General features: G+C 39.9%; 3 protein-coding genes across 9 annotated transcripts in view; 1 reads left to right on the forward strand and 2 right to left on the reverse strand.

Annotated features, from left to right (window-relative positions):
• Positions 1 to 159: 159 nt before the first annotated feature.
• Positions 160 to 5,303, reverse strand: LOC146708085 (beta-2-glycoprotein 1-like). Its single transcript, XM_085459820.1, has 8 exons — positions 5,150 to 5,303; positions 4,441 to 4,617; positions 3,867 to 3,963; positions 3,396 to 3,472; positions 2,888 to 3,076; positions 2,106 to 2,285; positions 1,773 to 1,970; positions 160 to 466 (listed from the first exon to the last, which is right to left on the reverse strand). Exons 1-8 carry the CDS (start codon positions 5,217 to 5,219, stop codon positions 402 to 404), a joined length of 1,053 nt encoding a protein of 350 aa, XP_085315946.1. The 5' UTR covers positions 5,220 to 5,303; the 3' UTR covers positions 160 to 401.
• Positions 5,304 to 6,614: 1,311 nt separating this feature from the next.
• LOC146708086 (beta-2-glycoprotein 1-like) lies at positions 6,615 to 11,296 on the reverse strand. 4 transcript variants are annotated; one of them, XM_085459817.1, is made up of 9 exons: positions 10,838 to 11,296; positions 9,173 to 9,271; positions 8,692 to 8,871; positions 8,447 to 8,543; positions 8,291 to 8,367; positions 7,946 to 8,131; positions 7,610 to 7,789; positions 7,182 to 7,379; positions 6,615 to 6,795 (listed from the first exon to the last, which is right to left on the reverse strand). In XM_085459817.1, the coding sequence occupies exons 2-9, from the start codon at positions 9,240 to 9,242 to the stop codon at positions 6,686 to 6,688; spliced, it is 1,098 nt and encodes a 365-aa protein (XP_085315943.1). In that variant the 5' UTR covers positions 9,243 to 9,271; positions 10,838 to 11,296; the 3' UTR covers positions 6,615 to 6,685. The 4 variants fall into 4 exon arrangements, with proteins under 4 accessions (XP_085315943.1, XP_085315945.1, XP_085315942.1 ...); XM_085459819.1 differs by lacking the exon at positions 10,838 to 11,296 and adding an exon at positions 10,653 to 10,760; XM_085459816.1 differs by lacking the exon at positions 10,838 to 11,296 and adding an exon at positions 10,590 to 10,760.
• Positions 11,297 to 13,111: 1,815 nt separating this feature from the next.
• The window catches only part of prkcaa (protein kinase C, alpha, a), a 153,396-nt gene continuing 146,659 nt past the window's right edge, over positions 13,112 to 19,848 (forward strand). For 3 of the 4 annotated variants that reach the window (XM_085459822.1, XM_085459823.1, XM_085459824.1), the window contains exons 1-2: positions 13,112 to 13,491; positions 15,194 to 15,225. In XM_085459822.1, coding sequence (XP_085315948.1) covers positions 13,325 to 13,491; positions 15,194 to 15,225 — 199 coding nt within the window. In that variant the 5' untranslated portion in view covers positions 13,112 to 13,324. The remainder of the gene's footprint in view (positions 13,492 to 15,193; positions 15,226 to 19,848) is intronic. The other variant, XM_085459821.1, reaches the window with a different exon arrangement.

Below are 19,848 nucleotides of genomic sequence, written 5' to 3' on the forward strand. Positions count from 1 at the left end.
CAATCTTCATTTTGTTAAGAACTTTACCAGTTTCAATGAAACACTAAAATAATCTCTAAATTTAACAGGACACTAGATGTGAATTGATAGAAGCAAAGGTACTCTGAAAAACCAGCTTGCAAATGTGCACACAGACATATACACACTTTGAGCAACAGCTAAATGTGAACACTTGTCTCCTGGCCTTTAATGGAAAGTAATATCCACACATCGTGTTTCAATCCTGAACACAGTAAATTTAAATTCCTTTCATAAATGAATTATAAAACTACTACAAATTGAACTGCATTTTTTACAACGTAAATGTAGCTTCAGTGAAACCACATTCTTTAATTTCAGCGACCAGAATGCGTTAACATGTGCTCCATATTGCATCACCTCAGTTGGCATCTGCATTTTCTTCAGCATTGTTGAATTTCTGATGGAAGTGAACCTGAATTGAGATTATAATTTATACCACTGGGCTCTGGAAAAAGACACAATGAAACATGGAACAAGTTAGAATATTCACAGTAACTTTAAGCTCTTAATAACTGAAGAGTGCTGAGGAGAACTGTCATCGTTACATTTATTAAGATACAGAAAAAAAGGAGGACAGTTAAAGGAAATATTTTCTGTTATCTCAAGAAAGCAGACAGCAGAAGAACCCATGTGTGCAGCTGTGCTTTGCTATTTTCTGCACGATTGAGTGATAATAGTTCTAATGGGAAATGAGTACTTTTAGCATCTCCACATGGAAAGTTAGTACAAATCCCTGTGTCACAGTCTACTGGTTACTTGTTGAAGACTGTAAATATGTCACTTTTACTGGCATGTCCCTTTAAAAAAAAAACAACCTATATATTAAGGGGGACCTTAGGGGCTGCGACAACTCAGAGGGATAACACTTTTCAGCCTCCCCAGGAAGTCTATGTCAGGGTGCTGGCATAGACTTTGAATACGTGACCAGTTCTATATGTGTTTTGTGCATTTGGAGGAAGCATTCAACGGCATCCCCTGTAGTACCCAGTGGGAGTATGTGGTGGTGAGACTAACAAAGCTTCCACTTTGGTGGCCTCAAAATCTCATCTCTGCTTTTTGCAGATGATGTGGTTCTGTTGGCTTCATTAGGTGGTGGCCTCCAGTTTGCACCGGAGCAGTTTGCAGCCAAGCTGGTATGAGAACTAGCAGCTTCAAGTCTGAGGCAATGGTCTCCAGCAGGAAAAAGGTGGAGTGCTCACTTCAGCTCAGGGACGAGTTGCTGCCCCAAGTGGAGGAGTTTAAGTCTCCGGGACTTGTTCACAAGTGAGGGGAGAGGGACAGATTGGGGTATAGCGACTACATTGATAGTGACTGAAAGAACGAGATTGCAGATACAAGCAGTGGAAATGAACTGAGAGATGAGTTTGGCCATTCGAGAGGAGCTCAGAGGAGAGCCACTATTCCTCTGCATTGAAAGGAGCCAGTTGAGGTGGTTTGGCTATCTGACTAGGATGCGTGCTGAACAACTCCCGGGTGAGATGTTCTGGGCATGTCCCACTTGGAGGAGGCCGCGGGTCAGAATCAGGACACGCTTGAGAGATTATATCTCTCGGCTGGCCTGGGAATGTCTTAATGCTCCCCCAGATAAAATGGAGGAGGTGGGTGGGGAGAGGGGGCCTGGGCTTTTCCTCCTCCCCCCACATCCCAGTCCCAGATAAGTGGAAGAAAATGGATGGATTATTATGATTATTCATTTTTTGCTAGTGTATTGTTATGCTTTCTTTTATCTTTCTTTATGAAATAGACCTTACCTTCATAGCATTCAGGGATCATGAGCCTTCCATCGATGCACTGCGTTGACACAGAATATCCACATTTCCTGGCATTGTTCATGCACCAGACAGAGACAATATCTTTGTGGAAGACTTTGTTGGGTTTAAAGTCTTCAATCCACATTTTATTCCCTTTGTAAAGTATCCTCCCTTTATCTATTCCAATCTTACAAGGAGCTGTAAGTTACAAGAAGGAGAATTAAAAAATACAAGAGATGAAGGTCTCCGTTCAACTAATATAATCTCCTAAAAAGCGCAGCTCTTTGAAAATAAAGTGTGGTTTAAAAGATGTGATATTGGCTACAGTCCTACCCTTGCAGGATGGCTTCTCAGACCAAGTTCCATCCTGCTGGCAAACAATCTGCAGACTTCCCTCCACTATATAATCTCCAGTGCAGCCATATTTGATGGTCTCCAGGTAGTCAAAGTCTCTCTGGTCATTGGTTGACATGTAGCCTCTATCAATGTTCTCTGGTAGAGAGCAAGTCACCCCTGTAAAGGAGCAATTTCAGTAGACTGCTTAGACGACAATATTAATGTAGCTAGGCTTCATGCTGTCTTTCATAGCTCTGCATCATTATGACCTTTTTACTGGAGAGGAATATTTTACTTTACAGCTAAGAAGGGAGAAAATTCCAAAATCTGTCCAAATGTATTTAGATTTATAGTATTTTTCCTCAGATTTCACATTATTCTCAGTGAACAAACAGAACCACGAGTTGTCCATTAACTGCATATTTGATCATTCATCCTGTCCTGAATTGAAAAGATACTTATTCAATCAACAACTATACTTCTACTATGCTTGTTATGATCTAATTATGGAGTATGATAGAGACGCTCATACTTTTTAAAGTATGATTTTTAAAGTTTTCAGAACTAAATGGGAGATGTTTCAGCTTTATCCTAAGTTTAATCAATCTACTGTTACTGACATAAATACTAAACTCTAATCCTCAGCTTTTTAACAGTTTGAAATTGTGACACGTCAAAGCTAACACATATATTTTTGGGCTTTCTTTTAGTTTGAAGGGATGGTTGTGTTCAGTAAAATACATCTGCAGTGCCGCTGTAGCTTTTACATCCTCACGTACGTCGACATTCGGGTGTCTTGGTCCAGGTGCCACTGGTCGTGCACTCTGCCGTTGCATCACCGAAAAGTGCGTATGGAGGCAGGCATTTGTAAGTCCCCGTGATGCCGTAATCAGTGGTGTTCCCTCTAACCCTGGTGTTGTAAACAATCATCCCAAACTCTGGGATCGGAGGAAGACCACAGGTCATAGCTGCGACAGGAGAGACACAATGAGTGAATTTAGATATGTATCGTTACATGAAATTGTAAAGTGTCTTACCTAATTACTTATAACTTGTGCCTGTTTTAGAGTATGTAATAATTTGCATGGCCTTCTACAGCTCGGCCCACTCAGTAAATTCTTGTTTCTCATCAATTTTATTTCTGAATGTCATAGATATAAAAACATATAAACAGTACGAAGGAAGAACAACTGCATATTCCAGATAGCTGTAACATATATTTATATACATCAAATACAATTTTAATAAATAAAGAAATAAATATATTTTCTCTTTGTGATTCTGTACCTATGCATTCTGGTACAGGTGAGCTCCATGTTCCACTGGCTTGGCAGACAGAGGTGCTGGATCCAGACAGTATATACCTATGCAGTGCAATATTATTCATTAAGTTAATGCTTAAAATGTTTAATCACATAATAACTCAAAAATGTTAAATCTATTTGAATGCAAAGGCTGACTGAATGTTTGATTGCTATTTACTAAACATGCATTTTCCACTAGACAGTATTTTGCACCTCATTAGAAGTTCTTTATTTGCACGCCAAAAAACCAAAGCGTTAGCGAGAACAAAGTGCCCGATAGATTAAGGAAACAAATTTGTCTTTAAATGGCGCATCAAAAACAGCAGCTGGTTATACATCTACTTTTACTGCATATTATGGAGTCTTATTACTCTTGGTTTGTGGTGTATGTGCAAAGATATGGTGTGGTGTACGATGTCACACAATAAAATTTGACAAGATGCTCTTCCTTTACCCTTCCTGACAAGTATAGTTGATCGTACTCTGGTAGACAGTATCCTCGTAGTATAAGTCTCCATTAGGTGGGGAATCAGGATAAGGACACAGCTTTGCTGCAAGAAACAATATGTTCATGATAAGTTTCGGTATTTATTTGTTGAAGAATAATGTAAACAGAAAAAGATTTGCATTCTGTTCTTTCATGAAACCATCAAATACTGGTCCCACTGTATATAGTCTAACCTTTTCATTATTTAAACGTTTTAAATTATATAATATATATTACAACATAAGAACAAACATGAAGCGTGTCAATTAGTAGTATTAGAAAATGTTACAGTTAAAATTAGGTTACTCTACAAAAAATAGAAAAAACACTCCTTCTAGAGCAAATTGAAACATATTAGTAATATTTGCACTTATTACAGTTTCCTTTAAATTATTCTGCAAAAGTGTTGTTATTAAGGAGACAATTGACTTGAAAATCTTAAATGCGTCAAAAAGATGATGAATTTATGTTGATATTAAGTTACAATACAAGGCAATCAGTTCCAAGATGTTAAATTCTCACAAAAAAAATGGAGACCCACGCTTGCACAGAAGTTTAGTGGCTGTCCACGCTCCACTGGTAGTGCAAACAATTGTGCGAGGGCCTGAGATGGGGGTGTATCCGTCTTTGCAGGACAGCGCTAACTCCACACCAGGGTCAAAGAACATCTGGTCCACAGCCACATTGATGTTGGCATTCAGCTGAGGTCTGCGACATCCTTTGAAAACAAAATGATTTATTAAGAAGTGTATGCACTCTGTCAAGTTAACTGAGGGTTTATATATTATTACATTTGCAAAATATCTAACACTAAGCCTTACAGCACTACAAAGTGAACACCAGCATTTTCCCATAGAAATGAATTATTCACATATAATTATGGAAACGTATTTTTACTAAAAAAAAAAAGTCTTCGGATTATCAAATAATATTAACTGTCTGTGCTAAACAAATATTGCTACTTTAGAGAAGCAGTATTCACTTGAAAGTATTGTTTTTTTGCATATGAAGCTCAAAAACACTCATTTATGATCGTACTTCAGTAACTGATTACTGATTGATTTCCTTATAACTAAAAAACCCAAATATTTTACTTCTGTGACAATCATTAACATAAAAACTGCACTACAAAAGTACATTTCTTTAAAACAAGGCTATTGCGATGATGTGATCCTAAAAACAGAAAACAGTGAAATGAAAAATGTATATACAGTCAAGACATATGATATCAAAAAAACAAGAAATAATACCCTTGGCAGATGTCACGGTGCTAAAAAACAGAACTGGAAACAGCAGAAGCAAAGTCAGCCATCGTTCCATCTTTTGTCGAAATGTTCAGATGTTCTTCAGTACTTTCCTGTGGCCTCTGGTTCAAATACTGACTCGCTCTGTTGCTGCTGTTTGTATTTCTCTAGAGTAAATAGATAAGAGCGACATGAAGTAACTGCTTACTGCCTATCTTTGTTTTGTTTTCTGTATTTTGCTCGCTATCTGCAGTTACAGATTGTGATCCTTGTGACCTTTTACTGGAAGTAACAAACCGGACGAGTGGACTTTCCCTTGTTGCCACGATTGTTGCCCAACGCTGCAACCTTTTTTACATTCCTGTGTCACCATTTTGTAGCGGATAAATTACTCTGCAGAGCTTAATGCAATGCCTTGGGACAAGAGTCACCACAGGCAGGAGACAATCAGAAAAATATATACTGAATCTAAGTTGGATATGTTTTTTTTTTTTCATTTATGTTACCAGCTGATGAAAAATTGTAGAGTTTGAACCGTTTTCAGTATCTGAAGTTTGGCATGCAACAAAAAGTTTGAGAAACATTAGCACAAGTGAGTCAGAGATGCCTTAGAACATAGGAATGCCTTAAAATCAATCATTGCTGACAAATTTCTGCACTCACCTATGTCACCATTGCTCATGGTGTCCATGCTTGATGTCTTATACAACAGTATAAAGAAAATCTGTCTTACTGAGCTAAAACTCAAGAGAAATTTGAATCTATGTAGAAAGAGACACATTTCTCAAATAGAATCTAAATTAGTGATTGTGAGGATCTATGTTACTGTAAACCAAAGCCAGAAACATTGTATGAGCAGCTACAGTTTTAATATCAATGCCCGAACTCAAATGAATTGAAATAAAGTAGCACACTAATTCAAATGAAACTGCGCGATTTTCTTCACAAAGAAGTAATAATAGAGCCACACAGCATCTCATCACTGAATATTTTATCAACCCTATTACATGTTCAAGCTTTCAAGTCCATTTAAATTCATTTTTATCACAAGTGGGACTAAAGTGGCATCAGCACGAGTGTGGGTTGTTCACTCCCTGATATCGCATTTGAGTAGCTAAGGTCAAACGGAGAATCGACTAACATAAAAAGGTGTGAATTGGCTAAACTAAATCTCCTGGGGAAAGTTGTCAGTTGGACACTGCAATTATGTCAGCCTCTCTCATGTTAATAGCTTTTTATTAGCCACGAGCTCTCTGAGCTATACTTTGTATAGCCGTCATCTGGTTAGGAAGTTTAAACTTTTGAATGAGCCATTTCTCACAAGTTTAGCATATCTGACTGAAATGTGAAAATCATTAACGCACGTAGTTTAAATCTTCATATTTCATAGCAAAGTCTGGCCTGTGTATGGCTACGGATACAGTGTGTTAATAAGCGTTAATAAGTGTTAATGAATGCACACTTTCATGACTGACCAATGATATTTTATTATCAGTTGAATACAAGAAAACAGACAATGCCATTTAAAGATAGCGGCTTCCATCAACGTGTGATTGTAACGTTTCCTGGACTTGAAGTTGGGGGAGAAGCACACATCGTGATTTCTGATGGAAGCGTTTTTGGCCTCAAGTTGTAATCCATCCTGCCTGGGTCTAAAAAAAAAAGTGTGTGTGGGGGGGAACAAGACAGAAACAAATATATTACTGCAATCTTTGAACATCTTCATTTGACTGCATGGGCTTTCTAAAAACATCTGGAAACCATGTGACAGGAGTATTATTTAATTGTTTGGGGGGTTTTACAAAAAAATGTAATGGGTTGTTTAAAGTGAAAGCATGCGAGGCCGAACATGTTCATCACGAGCCCAGTTAACATAAAATAAACAAGTTTTGAACAACCTACATGTCACAAAGGAAGAAGAAAGAAAGTGAAACTGCTCTTTGATTTTCTTTTTTGGTTTTTTTTTTACTCTTAGGGACCTGAACACCACCAAACTACAACTGCTTGAAAGACATTTAGCGAGTTAACAGGAACTCACCCTCGAAGCATCCTGGGATGGGCAGGTTTCCATCATTACAAGTGGTGGCCACAGGGTAGCCACATTTGTTAGTTTTGTTCAGACAATAGAAGGCGACATGTTCTCCATGGAGGACTCTGTTTGGTTTCAAGTCTCCAATCCAGATCTTCTTGCTGTTATAGAAAATACGGCCTCTTTTGATGCCAACTGTGCAGGGAGCTGGGTGAACAAACAGAGCAGCTGAAGCATTTTCACTGGACGTTACAAATCCAGTCTGTGGCTTATAAAGAGAGTGCTACATGCTGAGACACCAACTTATTTCTCGTTAGGGTGAGAGAGCGGACACTCATGAACACAAACAATCTGAACCTATCAGAAATGTTTTGGAATAGTTTAAGATGAGGCTAGAATTTCAGCCTGAGGGAAGATCTTGTTTTCCTATGACTCACCCCTGCAGACCGGCTTTGATGACCAGTTTCCTGTGTTTTGACACTGTATTTCATCCCGACCTTCCAGAACATAGTGCTCACTGCAGGCATACCTAACCTTCTCCTTGTAGCCATGTTGTCTCATCACAGCAAAGGTGATGATGCCGTTCGGTATGTTTGTTGGAATTGGGCAGCTCACGTCTAGAATAAGGTTTTGAATAGGAATTAAACAGTTACCAGCAATTTCATAAAAAAACCAAAAACATTTTAAATAAAAAAAAATGGAAACAACATTTAGAGCAACAAAATTTTCCAGTTTTTTGTGAAGATCCAAAACAAAAGTAGACGTCTGCATACCTCGACACACCGGCGGTTCAGTTACGCCTCCATTAGCCATGCAGAATCCTCTCTCATAGCTTGGTGCTTTAGGTGGATTACACTCATATGTCCAAGCTTGGCCATACTTAGTTGTGGTTCCAGTCGATGGCTTATCGTGAACAATCCTACCATCGCTTGGTGGCTTGGGCAGAGGACAGTTCACAGCTTTAAGGAGAAAAAGAGGCCCGATTAGAGTCACATTGACAAAAGTTGAATTCGTTTTCTCTCAGCTTAATTTAGTGTACGATGTGCATTGGTTGTTCTCTTTGCTGTCCATTAAACATTAATGGTTTGATTTTCGCTCTGTACATTTTCCTGGATTACCTTTGCAGAGAGGTAGTGGATGGCTCCAGGTGTTATCATGTAAACATCTGGTTTCATTGCTTCCTATTAAGACATACCTGATGACGAAAAGTTCTCAGATATATTAACTGCAAACACAACTGTGTTTTGGGGTTTCATTCTTGCCGTCGCTCTTACCCATCATCACATGTGAAGTTAAGCACGCTCTTGAATGGTACTTCTGTCCTCCCCTTTGCAAACGGTTGCAGAGGTCTTGGGATCTGGCACATCTTAGCTAGAAAAATATGTCACAATATGGACAGCAGTGAATATTCTGTGGTTACAGAATATTATAAGCTGCAGGATATTAAAGCAGCTATTGCTGATTGTGTCTAAGACATATTCAGGAGGTCCCACGGCCTAAAACCACGATTTTTACTCACGAGAACATGCCAGGTTTGCCTGTGTCCATTCTCCTGTGGCAGTGCAGGTTATCCTGGCTGATGGTGTCCTTGAAGGCAAGTACCCCTGTTCACACGTGAGAGTCACCTCTTCTCCAACCTCATACACACGTTTTAGTGTTGAAGAATCAATCCCATCAGTGGTCGGAGGTCTGCTACATACTGGTTAAAGATCAGGCATAGAAATGGTCACGTTTTGCAACTAAACATTAAACTTTGTATTTTTTTAAAATATAACACTGCACTAAAACTCTGGGATCTATTATTCAGATAATGAGGCTTTCAACTGTAAAAACGTCACACAATAAACACACATGCATGAAATGCACAAATTAAATCATGAACAGCACGATCACTGACAGAAAGTCAAACGAGATATCTCGCAGCACATAACTCATAACAAATCTGTTTAATGCGAAAATACAAATGGTATAAATGGAGCAGTTATCCTCCTTCACTTTACCTTTCACTGATGTTACAGTTGTGTATAAAGCTACTTGGCTGAGGAGCAACAAAGCCAAAGCTGGAGACATCTTCCTGGGTTTGAAGACTCTCAGTGTTCCTGCAGATGTGTAAGGATGAGGATCAGGAGGGCTCCTGAGTAACAGGAGCGTGATAGCTCTGTCCAATCAGATGCTAGAGTAAACCCCTATTGATTGAGCACAAAGGTCGAAACTGTTGTATATTTACCTAGAGTTGATTGATAACTTTGATTTGTTACAAGAGCAATCAGCAGACACAAAGAATTACATGAACTCACAAGAACTTAACATAAAAACTTTGCTGTGCAAAGAATTGTCAATGAATAAACGTAAACAATCTTATTAGGAATGCATTTTTGCTCCAATAAAGCAGAGAGCAAATAGTTACCATGATAATGCCAACAACACAAGCACATTTAACTGCACGTGTTCTAGTTTGAGTTGACTAAAAGTTGTCCTTTAGCTCAATGAATTTAGAAAATTGTGGATTATATCAGCATACAAAAGGAGATTACTTCTAAAAAAAAAAAAAAAAAGAGGAAACTTTGTGACCTGCAGGACCATAATCAGTGAAATTATGCAAAACCTAAGTGGGTCAGAGGATTTGTTGATTGCCAGCAATGTCATGTGTCCTTCATGGACGAATCAAAGTATTCAGATAGGCTCCGCTGATTTATCGTAAATCAAATTACTCAGGAGGTCTCAGTTTTTACAGGGATCCCTTAATATTCTTGAAACACTTAACCATACACTTACTACTATACTGTTCACACTCTTAAATGCCTTTGGAGCTATTTTTATTTCAAAACTTTTCAACCTGAATACTTCAGACAAATGAGACTCATGTGACAAAAGCACAGACAATATGCTTTTATTACTGATAGCGTGGCTATGGGAAGAACATTAGATCTGCCAACCTAATTAAATTTAGAAGAAGAAGAATAGAGATAGCAGTGCTGTACCGCAGGTCAATGGACCATAAAGGAATTGGTAAACTCAGAGAAGTCTGACAAATAGCAAGCAATTCAAAACAATCCATGCAGCTGTGACCAAATGCTTCATATGGGAACAAATAGCCGAGCTGAAGCAAATAGCATTAGTAAAATCTGCAAAATGGAGAGTCCAGTGAGAGACATATTTATAACTCCAATCACAGAATTTGAGTGAAATCTTAAGCACATTATTAGAGAGCTTAAATGAGAAACTGTGCTTTATTAACCAAGTGAGAAATCGGTCTCCTGGTGCTCAGTAAATCCCACAAATGATAATATCAACACGTTCTGCACAAATTGTGCTGCAATTTGATTCAAAGCAACATGAAAATAACGGATTCAAATGTAAGCTGTGTGGTGTGATCAGTGTCATTATCTCTTTGTCCTCAGTACTTTTCCACACGACCTGTGAAATCTGACTGCGTGCAGTATGGCGTGCCAATGTAACCGGTGTGATTCTGCGTTGTGTCTGATAAAAAAGGTAAAAGAAAGAAAGACCTCCAAGTAAATAATTTGCCCACTCCAGCTCCTCTCCCACAGGGGAATTGTAGAAAAAGGGGCTGGCATTTATTTTTACATTAAACATAAAATATGCATTTACACGTAACATATTTGACATAAGATAAAACAAAAACAACATGAAATCTGACATACCTGATAAAAAAGGTAAAAGAAAGAAAGACCTCCAAGTAAATAATTTGCCCACTCCAGCTCCTACGACCAAATACAGACAGTGGGGAAGAGGATTAGCTCAACCCACCACAGCTCCCAAGCTAGCAAGGAATACATATTCATGCTATCATTTATGGCGCCTAAAACACATTTATGACACACACATACTACACACTTATAACATCTTACAAAAACAGGCTCAATAATGACAATAACTGAATTAAAATCGCAATCATAAACATCAGGGTGGTTAAATATGAATTATGTGTGCTTTAAGGTGCTGGAAAGAAATGACACCCACCTCTCCCACAGGGGAATTGTAGAAAAAGGGGAGAGGCAAAAGGGGTACACTGTATTTATAGTATTGCACCAAAGAAGAAGAAAAGAATGAGGAGGGGCTCTAACTGATAATGAACACAACTACAGGCTTGGAGGTCCTAAAAGTCAGGTATAAAAGGAGAAGTTTGGGGGTTTAGAACACATTTTGTGTAATTATAACAATGTTATTTATGACTCTGTTACACCAACCCTAACAGACTTTTTACATGTGTTGATCAAAATCCCCAATCGTGGTTATTTTATGCTGTCTCTAAAGAGGGCACAGACAATACTTCTGAAGACAGGCAAAATAATCATCTAATTTCTTCTGACTTGACGACAAGGATGAGTATGCAGATTATCAGTGCCTGAAAGAATGGATCTGTCTACAAGCGAGTCACCGTGAGCAAAACTCTCGATTTTCCTACTTTTTCTACACACCATGCGAGAATATGTATTGCGCTACTTTCTCCACGCGATGACGCCCCATCCTAAATTCCTGCTGTGGGATCAGGGGCCTCCTCCCACCCACAGCAGAACCTGTTGGGTGACATCAGCCCGAGAGGAAAGGAGGAAGAAGAGCGGAGCCGCGTCAAAGTCCGCAAAGAAACCAGGAAGTTCATCTTCAAAATAAAAACGTTAATCGAAGAAAACGAGTCAATGGCTGAATTGTTGAGCTCTTAATTTAGTGCCTAACTAACCAACCAACCTTCTTTTTTAAATTCATGCTTATAATTTAAATGCTGAAGTCTTTCATAGGGAGCTAAAAAAAAATAAAGATAGAAGTGGTTAATGAATGTAATCCACGTTGATCTGCGTTTAACAGAGTGGATATGCAGAGTGGTTTCACTGGCTCTTTTTCATCATTTGAAAGGTTGTGTGTGTTGCTTTCGTGTATTGTTTGAAAAAAAGGGGCACCGTGGACCGCTTTCTGCGACTAAGATTAAAGGACGTGCAGACACGGAGATACTAAGGACCCTGAAAAGGATCCTGACCCAGATGAATTATATTGCATTATAAAGAGAGGTGATTTTTAATAGTTTACCCCCACTGAACAATGGCAACACACTACACTACATTTTCAGCCCAAAGAAAACATTATCATCTTCATTAAGCCTGGGTTTGTTGCTTGATTTTTCTGTCTTCAGTCATAGTTATTATCGTATTATTATTATTATTTTTTAAATCAAGTACTATTACTACTAGTACTAATATGATACCCATAAAAACAGTAATGAAAATAAATATCACAACTACACAGAAACTTACAAAAACAACAATCAGGCAAATATTTACAATAGTAAATTTCTGCATTACTCGCACAATACCGATTGATGTTTTAAATATCATACTTATTGCCAGTATGCAGTAATTATGAACCGACTTATTTTTAAAGGAAAGAACAAAAATACTTAGGCCCTTTTCAATAAAAGCTCCGCACGCGGTCTGCACAGCTGCGGGCGGAGACTAAATAATTCATTTAAAAAAAGGCTTCACAGTATTATCGACTGACTGCTTTCTGTTGCTCAGGTGAACAAAAACACTTTTTGTGATTTTACCCCCCCTTTTTTTGTCAGTTTATCTGTTCATTTAACCATTCAAACGAACTGAAATGTTCGATTTAAATATGATATGATGCAGATGAAATGTTTCCCCACTAGGAAATGCAAATACACCGCTGAATGCAAATCAAAGACTCGGTAGTCCACTCCTGAGATCTAACTCTGAAAAGGTTGCATGAGCAGTTATGTTAGATTGGATTTTCTGCATGCTGCAGGTAGTAGTTTTTATTTTGGTTTTTAAGGTATGTGTTAGGATATAGCAAACAACCTCTTACACACGCACTCTAATTAAGAGAGAGAGAGAAAGAGAGAGGGAGCGAAAGGGCTTTTATTTTGAAGGGACAGAAAGGAAGCAGTCCTTCTCAATGTAGCTAGCCTGTCCGCGTGCACCTCTGTCAGTGGAGCAACCCAGTGGTGTCGACAGGCAGGGAAAGCCCTCACTGACTGTAAGTACAGTGTCTCCGGTGAAGACCGCCGCTCCGCACTCTTCCGCCGCGACATTGAGGGCTGCGCGTCTGAACGGACTGAAAACCACCCCGAGACAACAACGCAAAGCTGTTGCATTGTATCTTTTCGTTTTTAGGGGGACATGGCTGATGTAAGTTTGAACGAGTCGTCCTCCGCGGACGTCGCAAATAGGTTTGCTCGGAAAGGTGCCCTGAGGCAAAAGAACGTCCACGAGGTCAAGAACCATAAATTCATAGCCAGGTTCTTCAAGCAGCCGACTTTCTGCAGCCACTGCACGGACTTCATCTGGTAAGCTCTTCCGTTACCCACCTCCACCCCCTGCCTGACTGCAGCCTGTTGCATATTGGATAACTTCAGTCGAGAGCCTACACTCTGCTCGATGATGTAACACAACTACAGGCTAACTTTTCCCTTCATAATCCTGCGATCCATGCACCTCCTAAAGACTTTCCTACTAGTGGAGAGTCAGCGCAGGAGCACTAACGTCGTCATAACCCTTCCTAGCAGCTCCAAGCTTCTCCAAGGATCCCAGTCTGTTGTATTATTGTCAGACCTCTCGCATTTTCATGTTTGTGTTGTCTACTAATGTTGCATTTTCTGTATTAATCTGTTAACCTTCCAACTGGGAGAGTTCTTAATAAGAAACGTAGTTAAAGCGTCTTTTTGGTCCCAGTAAACCTCTGTGAGGACAACGTCAAAGCTGCAGCACATTCCTGCAAGGCTGAAACAACTTCAATGAAAACTGTGCCAAAAGCTTCCCATTGCTGCTGTACCAGCCAAGACTGGACCTGTTTGAAGTGCTCTGATGAGTAACAGGTTCCCCCTTCCTGGCACCCACTGTAGTTGGCCTGTTCGAATTTTCAATTTTAAGCTGCTAGGGATTTTTTTTAACTTGAAGCAGCTCAAACGCTGGTTCTGAGATCTGCAATTAATTGCCAGAGTGAGCCAGTATGGAAAAGCACTTCATCTACTCTACGTAGACTGATTTATGCATGTCCTGTTTTGCTGAAACACACTGGTGTAGAGGCACAGATTATTATCTCTCTGTTGCATTTGTGTTTTCTTAATTTGTGGCTCATGAGGAGAAATGCATTTGGATAACATGACGAAACACAAGTTTCCAAATGCTGTAAATTGTCTGATTCCATCTATATACACTAGGCGGTTCCAGTCTGTGCAGCAGGTCTTTAATTGCATTATGTTACTGTCCTAAAAAGCGTTCGTTTTCACATTTTATGCCGTATCTTAAATGTAAGAGGAGGAAACTTGCAGACAGCTTTGCAGAGTTAAACTGCTCCTCTCTTGTTAGTGGGTGTGTCTTCCAAGACCTTTTTTTCTGTGTAAAGCTAGTATAGCACTGACAGCTTTACACAATGACCTATGTTCAACCAAGCGCCACTCCTTAGTGCAAAGCACAAGCTCCACATAACCATAATTATTAAGGCAAACAGCTTGTTGCTTTTCTTTATGAGGTCAAAGCTTCCCTGTGAGGGCTTTGATTGATGAGGATTTCTGTAATGACATTGTGATTAACCACAGAACATGTCAGCAGAAGAACAAACTCAGTATGGGCACAAAGGATCTGCACACCTAACCATTACACCGGCGTGATTCTAGAGGACTGTGATTCACTCCAATTCAGCCACAAGAGCCTCAGTTCAGTTGCAGTTGGCCTTTCAGTTTGTTTGAAAGGTGCTGGATTGGGTTGAGGTCAGGGCTCCTCAAGGTCACTCAAGCATATCCACACCATAGACAGAGAAATACTTCTTAATAGGCAATGAATGCTTTCAGGAAAACATGAAATCCCAAGAACTGTGCAATGCTCTTCCTTAATAGTCATGGAAAACATGAGACACGTGGGTCCCTGGATTGAATGAATGCGTGTACAGTACGTGTGCGTGCAGGTGAATGAATGGATTTACTGTGCACACGTGTTTGAAAGAGTGTGAGCACGAGCAACTGTTCAATCCGTCCTTCTTTCTTTTCACAGGGGGTTTGGAAAACAAGGATTCCAGTGCCAAGGTAAAAAGCAAAACTTATTCATGTGTGAGGCCTTCAATTAAAATGTGTGTGTAAGAGAGACATGTACATGTTAAACTTTGATTTAGGACTATTTTGTCATTCTGTAGAAAAAAAATGGTGTTCTTTGTCTGTCAAGTCTGCAATTAATTTATTCTGATGCTGTTTCTCGAATCATCACATTTAGGGTTGATACATTTTTGTCACTTTTCCATGCATTTTGCTGCACTAGCTCCATCTCATACGTGCAACTACAAGAGAAAATGACTGAATGCCTGTGAATGCAATTACTGCTTATTCTGCTGTTTTATATATTTGGAAGCTTTAGATAAAAGCAGTGTTTTGCTGTTTGATAGCCATGCTTTTGATACCTGTGGCACCAGGTGTATCCGTCGAGTTTAAAGTAATCAAAGTAATGACTGAAGTTTGGTGTGACATTTAAAGACTTATTATTATCAAGTTAAATGAAACTTCATCCTATAAAAACAGGCTTATCAGAAGTAGGGCTGCCACAAACGATTATTTTGATAGTCGACTAGTCACCGATTATTTTTGCGATTAGTCAACTAATCAGATCATCATCCACTGGACGTAAAACGTACAGCTTATTGCACCAGCAGCATCTGCTCTTATATAACTATCATTAGCTTACAGCTTTAAGTGTTTCAGGTATGTGCTAACTAAAAATAAAGACAAGATGATAGTTTATTAAATTTTATTGAAATTTGCAGATTGTTTCAGTGAAGTTTAATAAACTCCTTGCTATCTAAAATATAACAGGACACCGGAGTAAATTCTCGAGCATCTCACACTTCTGATAATCAGCTGTCTGCTTGACATTTATTCAGCTGTGTAAAAACTAGAACTTTAGTCTCAGCCAAACCGATTTACTCAGGAACAAATAAAATACTAAAAAAAGCCAAACAATAACATTTTAAGTTATCTAAGTGACTCATATGTCATGTTTAACCTGAGAGAGAAAGACGGCGGTGGGTTTGAAAACTATTAGCCGGGAGTCCGGTGTTCTCACGGCTCCAGTTAGCCTAGCCCCCGGCTAGCTATCGAGCTAGTGGGTAACAGACGTCTCCGAAAACGTCGGAGCGCTTTTGAAAATACGTGGTGTCTTGATAAGCTGAGCAGATATTTGAGGTTTCCACAGCTACATTCTCGCCTGAAATATGTTAAACGTTTATTTTGTGACCCAGAACGAATAATAAGAGTAATATTAAAACTAACTAGCTGCCGCCATTGTTGGAAACTGAGCTGGGCTGCGCTATGAATTCTGGGACGCTGCTTCTTCTTCTTCGGGGTTTAACGGCAGCTGGCATCCTTGTACATGCAGTGCTGCCATCTTCTGTTTCAGTCCGTTATTACACTCTTAAATCCTACTACTTATTCCTGCGTCTTTTGTGATCTTACAAAGCTTCAAACGACGCGTCGACTATGAAATCAGTCGTCGACGATTTTGATAGTCGACATAATCGTGACTAGTCGACTAATCGTGGCAGCCCTAATCAGAAGTAGGGAAATTGGAGTAAACAAAGTGTGCTGAGCAGTAAATGTGCTATCTTAAAACAGAATCTAAACAATGACGTGTAAAGCAGGTTAGGGAAACAGAAAGTGAAAGAGAGTGGACAGGGATAGGGAGGAGATGCAAAGTGGGAAAAATGTGGACAGTTTTCTTGTTAACTGCTGTTTTTAGCTTTAGCAAGCACATAGTCTCTGAATTCCTCATCTAATTTGGAAAATCTGTGGACTTGCCAAAGCATTAGTTTGGCTGTAATTGCCCGGGTAGCAGGACAGATGATGTCCAACGAGATCTGGTTGGAGAAGTGAGCGAATCGTCCTAGCAGGTCAGACTCTGTCTTTTTACACTTAGGCCACCTCGCAGCAGTGAGAGGGCCGGGGCTGTGGGCCCTCCTTGCTCTCCCACTGACAGATCACTAACCAGAGTGTGTGTATCTCTGCTGCCTTCTCCCGCCCAGATTAGACAAAACACTGAGGAAGGGTTTCCATTACAGTCGTGCCATGAGCTTTCATGTTTTAATGGCGTTCTGCGTACTGCGCTCCCCCCACTGCCACAGAGAGAGTGGTGTTGGAGGAGAAAATAGCCTCATTCCTGAAGAAGGGAGTAATAATGTCAGTCTTCTAGTCTGAGGCTCAGAAGGGCTTCTTCTCCAGTGTTTGTTGTGTTGAAACAATTGTAAAACCTTAGCATTCGAGAAAGGATGGTTCAAATAAAACAGAGGCTTTAGACTAGATATAGGTAGATGCCTTTATCAGCTTTTTTTAGATTGATTTTTTTGTTCAAAAAATGAAAACAACACATCACATGTTGTTTTCGATATCGCACGGTGCTAATTTATAATCGGCGTCTGCGACCGAGATGCAGCGCAGGTGGATTTTGTCTGCGTTGCTTTGCTGATGCATTTGCTTGGTTGCAGTTTTTGTCTGTGCAGCCTTTGTTGTTGCATTGCTAAATTACTGCATCAAAACCACCAACTATTCATGAACTAACTGCAGGATGTGCGTCGTTCACGGAGACAGAAGACGCTCTTTCAGTGGGAAACTTAAAGATAAACACTTTGTCACATCGAGTGTTTAATCTCAATGATTCATAGACTACTCTCCTGAGAGTGTCAGGGAGAATGAGACACACAGGGGTTTTAAGTGAATCACAGCTCATCTTACTTATAAATGTAGATGGTTCATAGTGCCGTTAAGGGCGTATGGTATGTCTGGTTAACGTTTGCGCATAGGAACATGCGTATTAGCCCGTGTCTACATGGAAAACCATGTTTGACCCGTGGGCACGGCTGCCAGCAACCTCACACCCACTCTTCTATGTGATCGCCTCTCACACAAGTGAGATGTTGCCTGTTCTCAAGCTTTGCTCCTACTTGAGAACAGGCTCGGTAATGAGTCACTCTAAGGTGTCAGAGTGTTGATAGCCTAACATGTTTTTGCATAACCTGACATTATCGTCAGCGTGTCCGCGAGCCCCCTCCTCTGCTTTCACAGCAAGTTGCCATTTTCCTCCTGCCTCATTGTTACTGTCGCAGCTTCTGATGCAGGCGATGATAAACTCAGGGGTGGAAGGCCATCGCGTACACTCACGAAACACGAGCACAAATGATGCGCTGCAGCTTTTCTCTTCCCCGCTCAACACTGGCCGCACCTTTGTTATTCTATCATAAATCCAAGTGTGGACCTTTTAAATAAATTATGAGTCCGTCTCATCAAGACGGAGGTGATTGGTTACGCTGCAGCCAGTCAAAGAGAGAAAGGTCCCTACTTTCTAACATCTGCTTAGCCATCAAATATTAAACTTAAGCTTCTGTAAAATGGGGGTCAAGTCCTCCAGCAGGGGCAGCGAGCCTCTCGCTGACTACTTGAAGATGACAAAATGATGAACTGGAGAGTGGCATTTCTATAACAAGAGTGACATTTAATTTTCAACCGAGTAAATGTCCCTTTGCTAAGAATAGGCCGGGCTCCACTGTATTACATCATCAAGTGTAGTTTATGTGTTGAGATTTTGCGTCATATATTTAAGCTCAGTGAATATGTTTATTTTTGCATGTATTCCTTTTTTTTTTTTTTTTAACATTTTAAGATTAAAAGATAGAGCTCATAACAGTTTGGTCAGTTGGTGTCTCTGAACTAAACACTGACAAATATACATGAATCAATTTGATTACTGCAAAAGCCGTTTACGATAATGATTAATGAGCATCCCAGCTTGGGCTTTGGAATTGTGCTTTTTATTGATAAATTTATTAGGTACAAAAATAATTGGCAGGTTTACTATTAGTATACACTCACTGGACAGTTTATAAGGTGTACCTCTTCAAGAGTGGAGCAGTTAAGATAGGCAGGAAAAAGGGGAAGACACACAGCAAATGGCAGCAGGTCAGTCTCAAACCCAGGCTGCTGCACTCTGGTCATGTGGCATATGGTCGCCTACTCACCCACTGAGCTAAACTGGGGCCCCGTTCAACTGATTCTGAAAGCCAACGTCTAATCAACCAATCGCATGGCAGCAACTCAGTGCACCTAGCTGTGTAGTTGTGGTCAGGATGATCTGCTAAAGTTTAAATTGAGCATCAAAATGGAAAAAAGGGTGATTTAAGTGACTTTGAATGTTTTGTGCTTATTGGTGTCAGAAACTGCTGATCTGCTGAGATTTTCCTGCACAACCATCTCCAGATGGTCCGAAAGAGAGAAAACATCCACTGAGTGTCAAATCTCTGGGTGCAAATTCCTTGTTGATATCTGAAGTCAAAGAAAAATGCCCAGACTGCTGAACGGACAGCGATAGTAACTCACATAATCACTCTTTACAATCAAGGTATGCAGAAGAGTATCTCTGAATGTATAGCATGTTGAATCTAGTAGTTTTGGTACAGCTGTAGACAAACACAGCAGGTGCCACTCCCATCAGCTAACAACAGGAAACTGAGGAAATTCACCAAAATTGAGCAATAGAAGTTTGGAAAAACGTTGCCTAGTCTGATCAGTTGCTTTGAGCACAACAAACGATCCTCCGTAGTCGTCACTCAGAACATCTCAGAACATCAGAGCACCCTTGGCATGTGGCAGGTTGCCATCATGGATGTGCAGCTG

Source organism: Copadichromis virginalis, linkage group LG6, assembly GCF_057382275.1.
Source record: "Copadichromis virginalis isolate Kocher_CV1m ecotype Utaka linkage group LG6, C_Virginalis_male_GT1.1, whole genome shotgun sequence".
Classification (NCBI taxonomy): Eukaryota; Metazoa; Chordata; class Actinopteri; order Cichliformes; family Cichlidae; genus Copadichromis; species Copadichromis virginalis.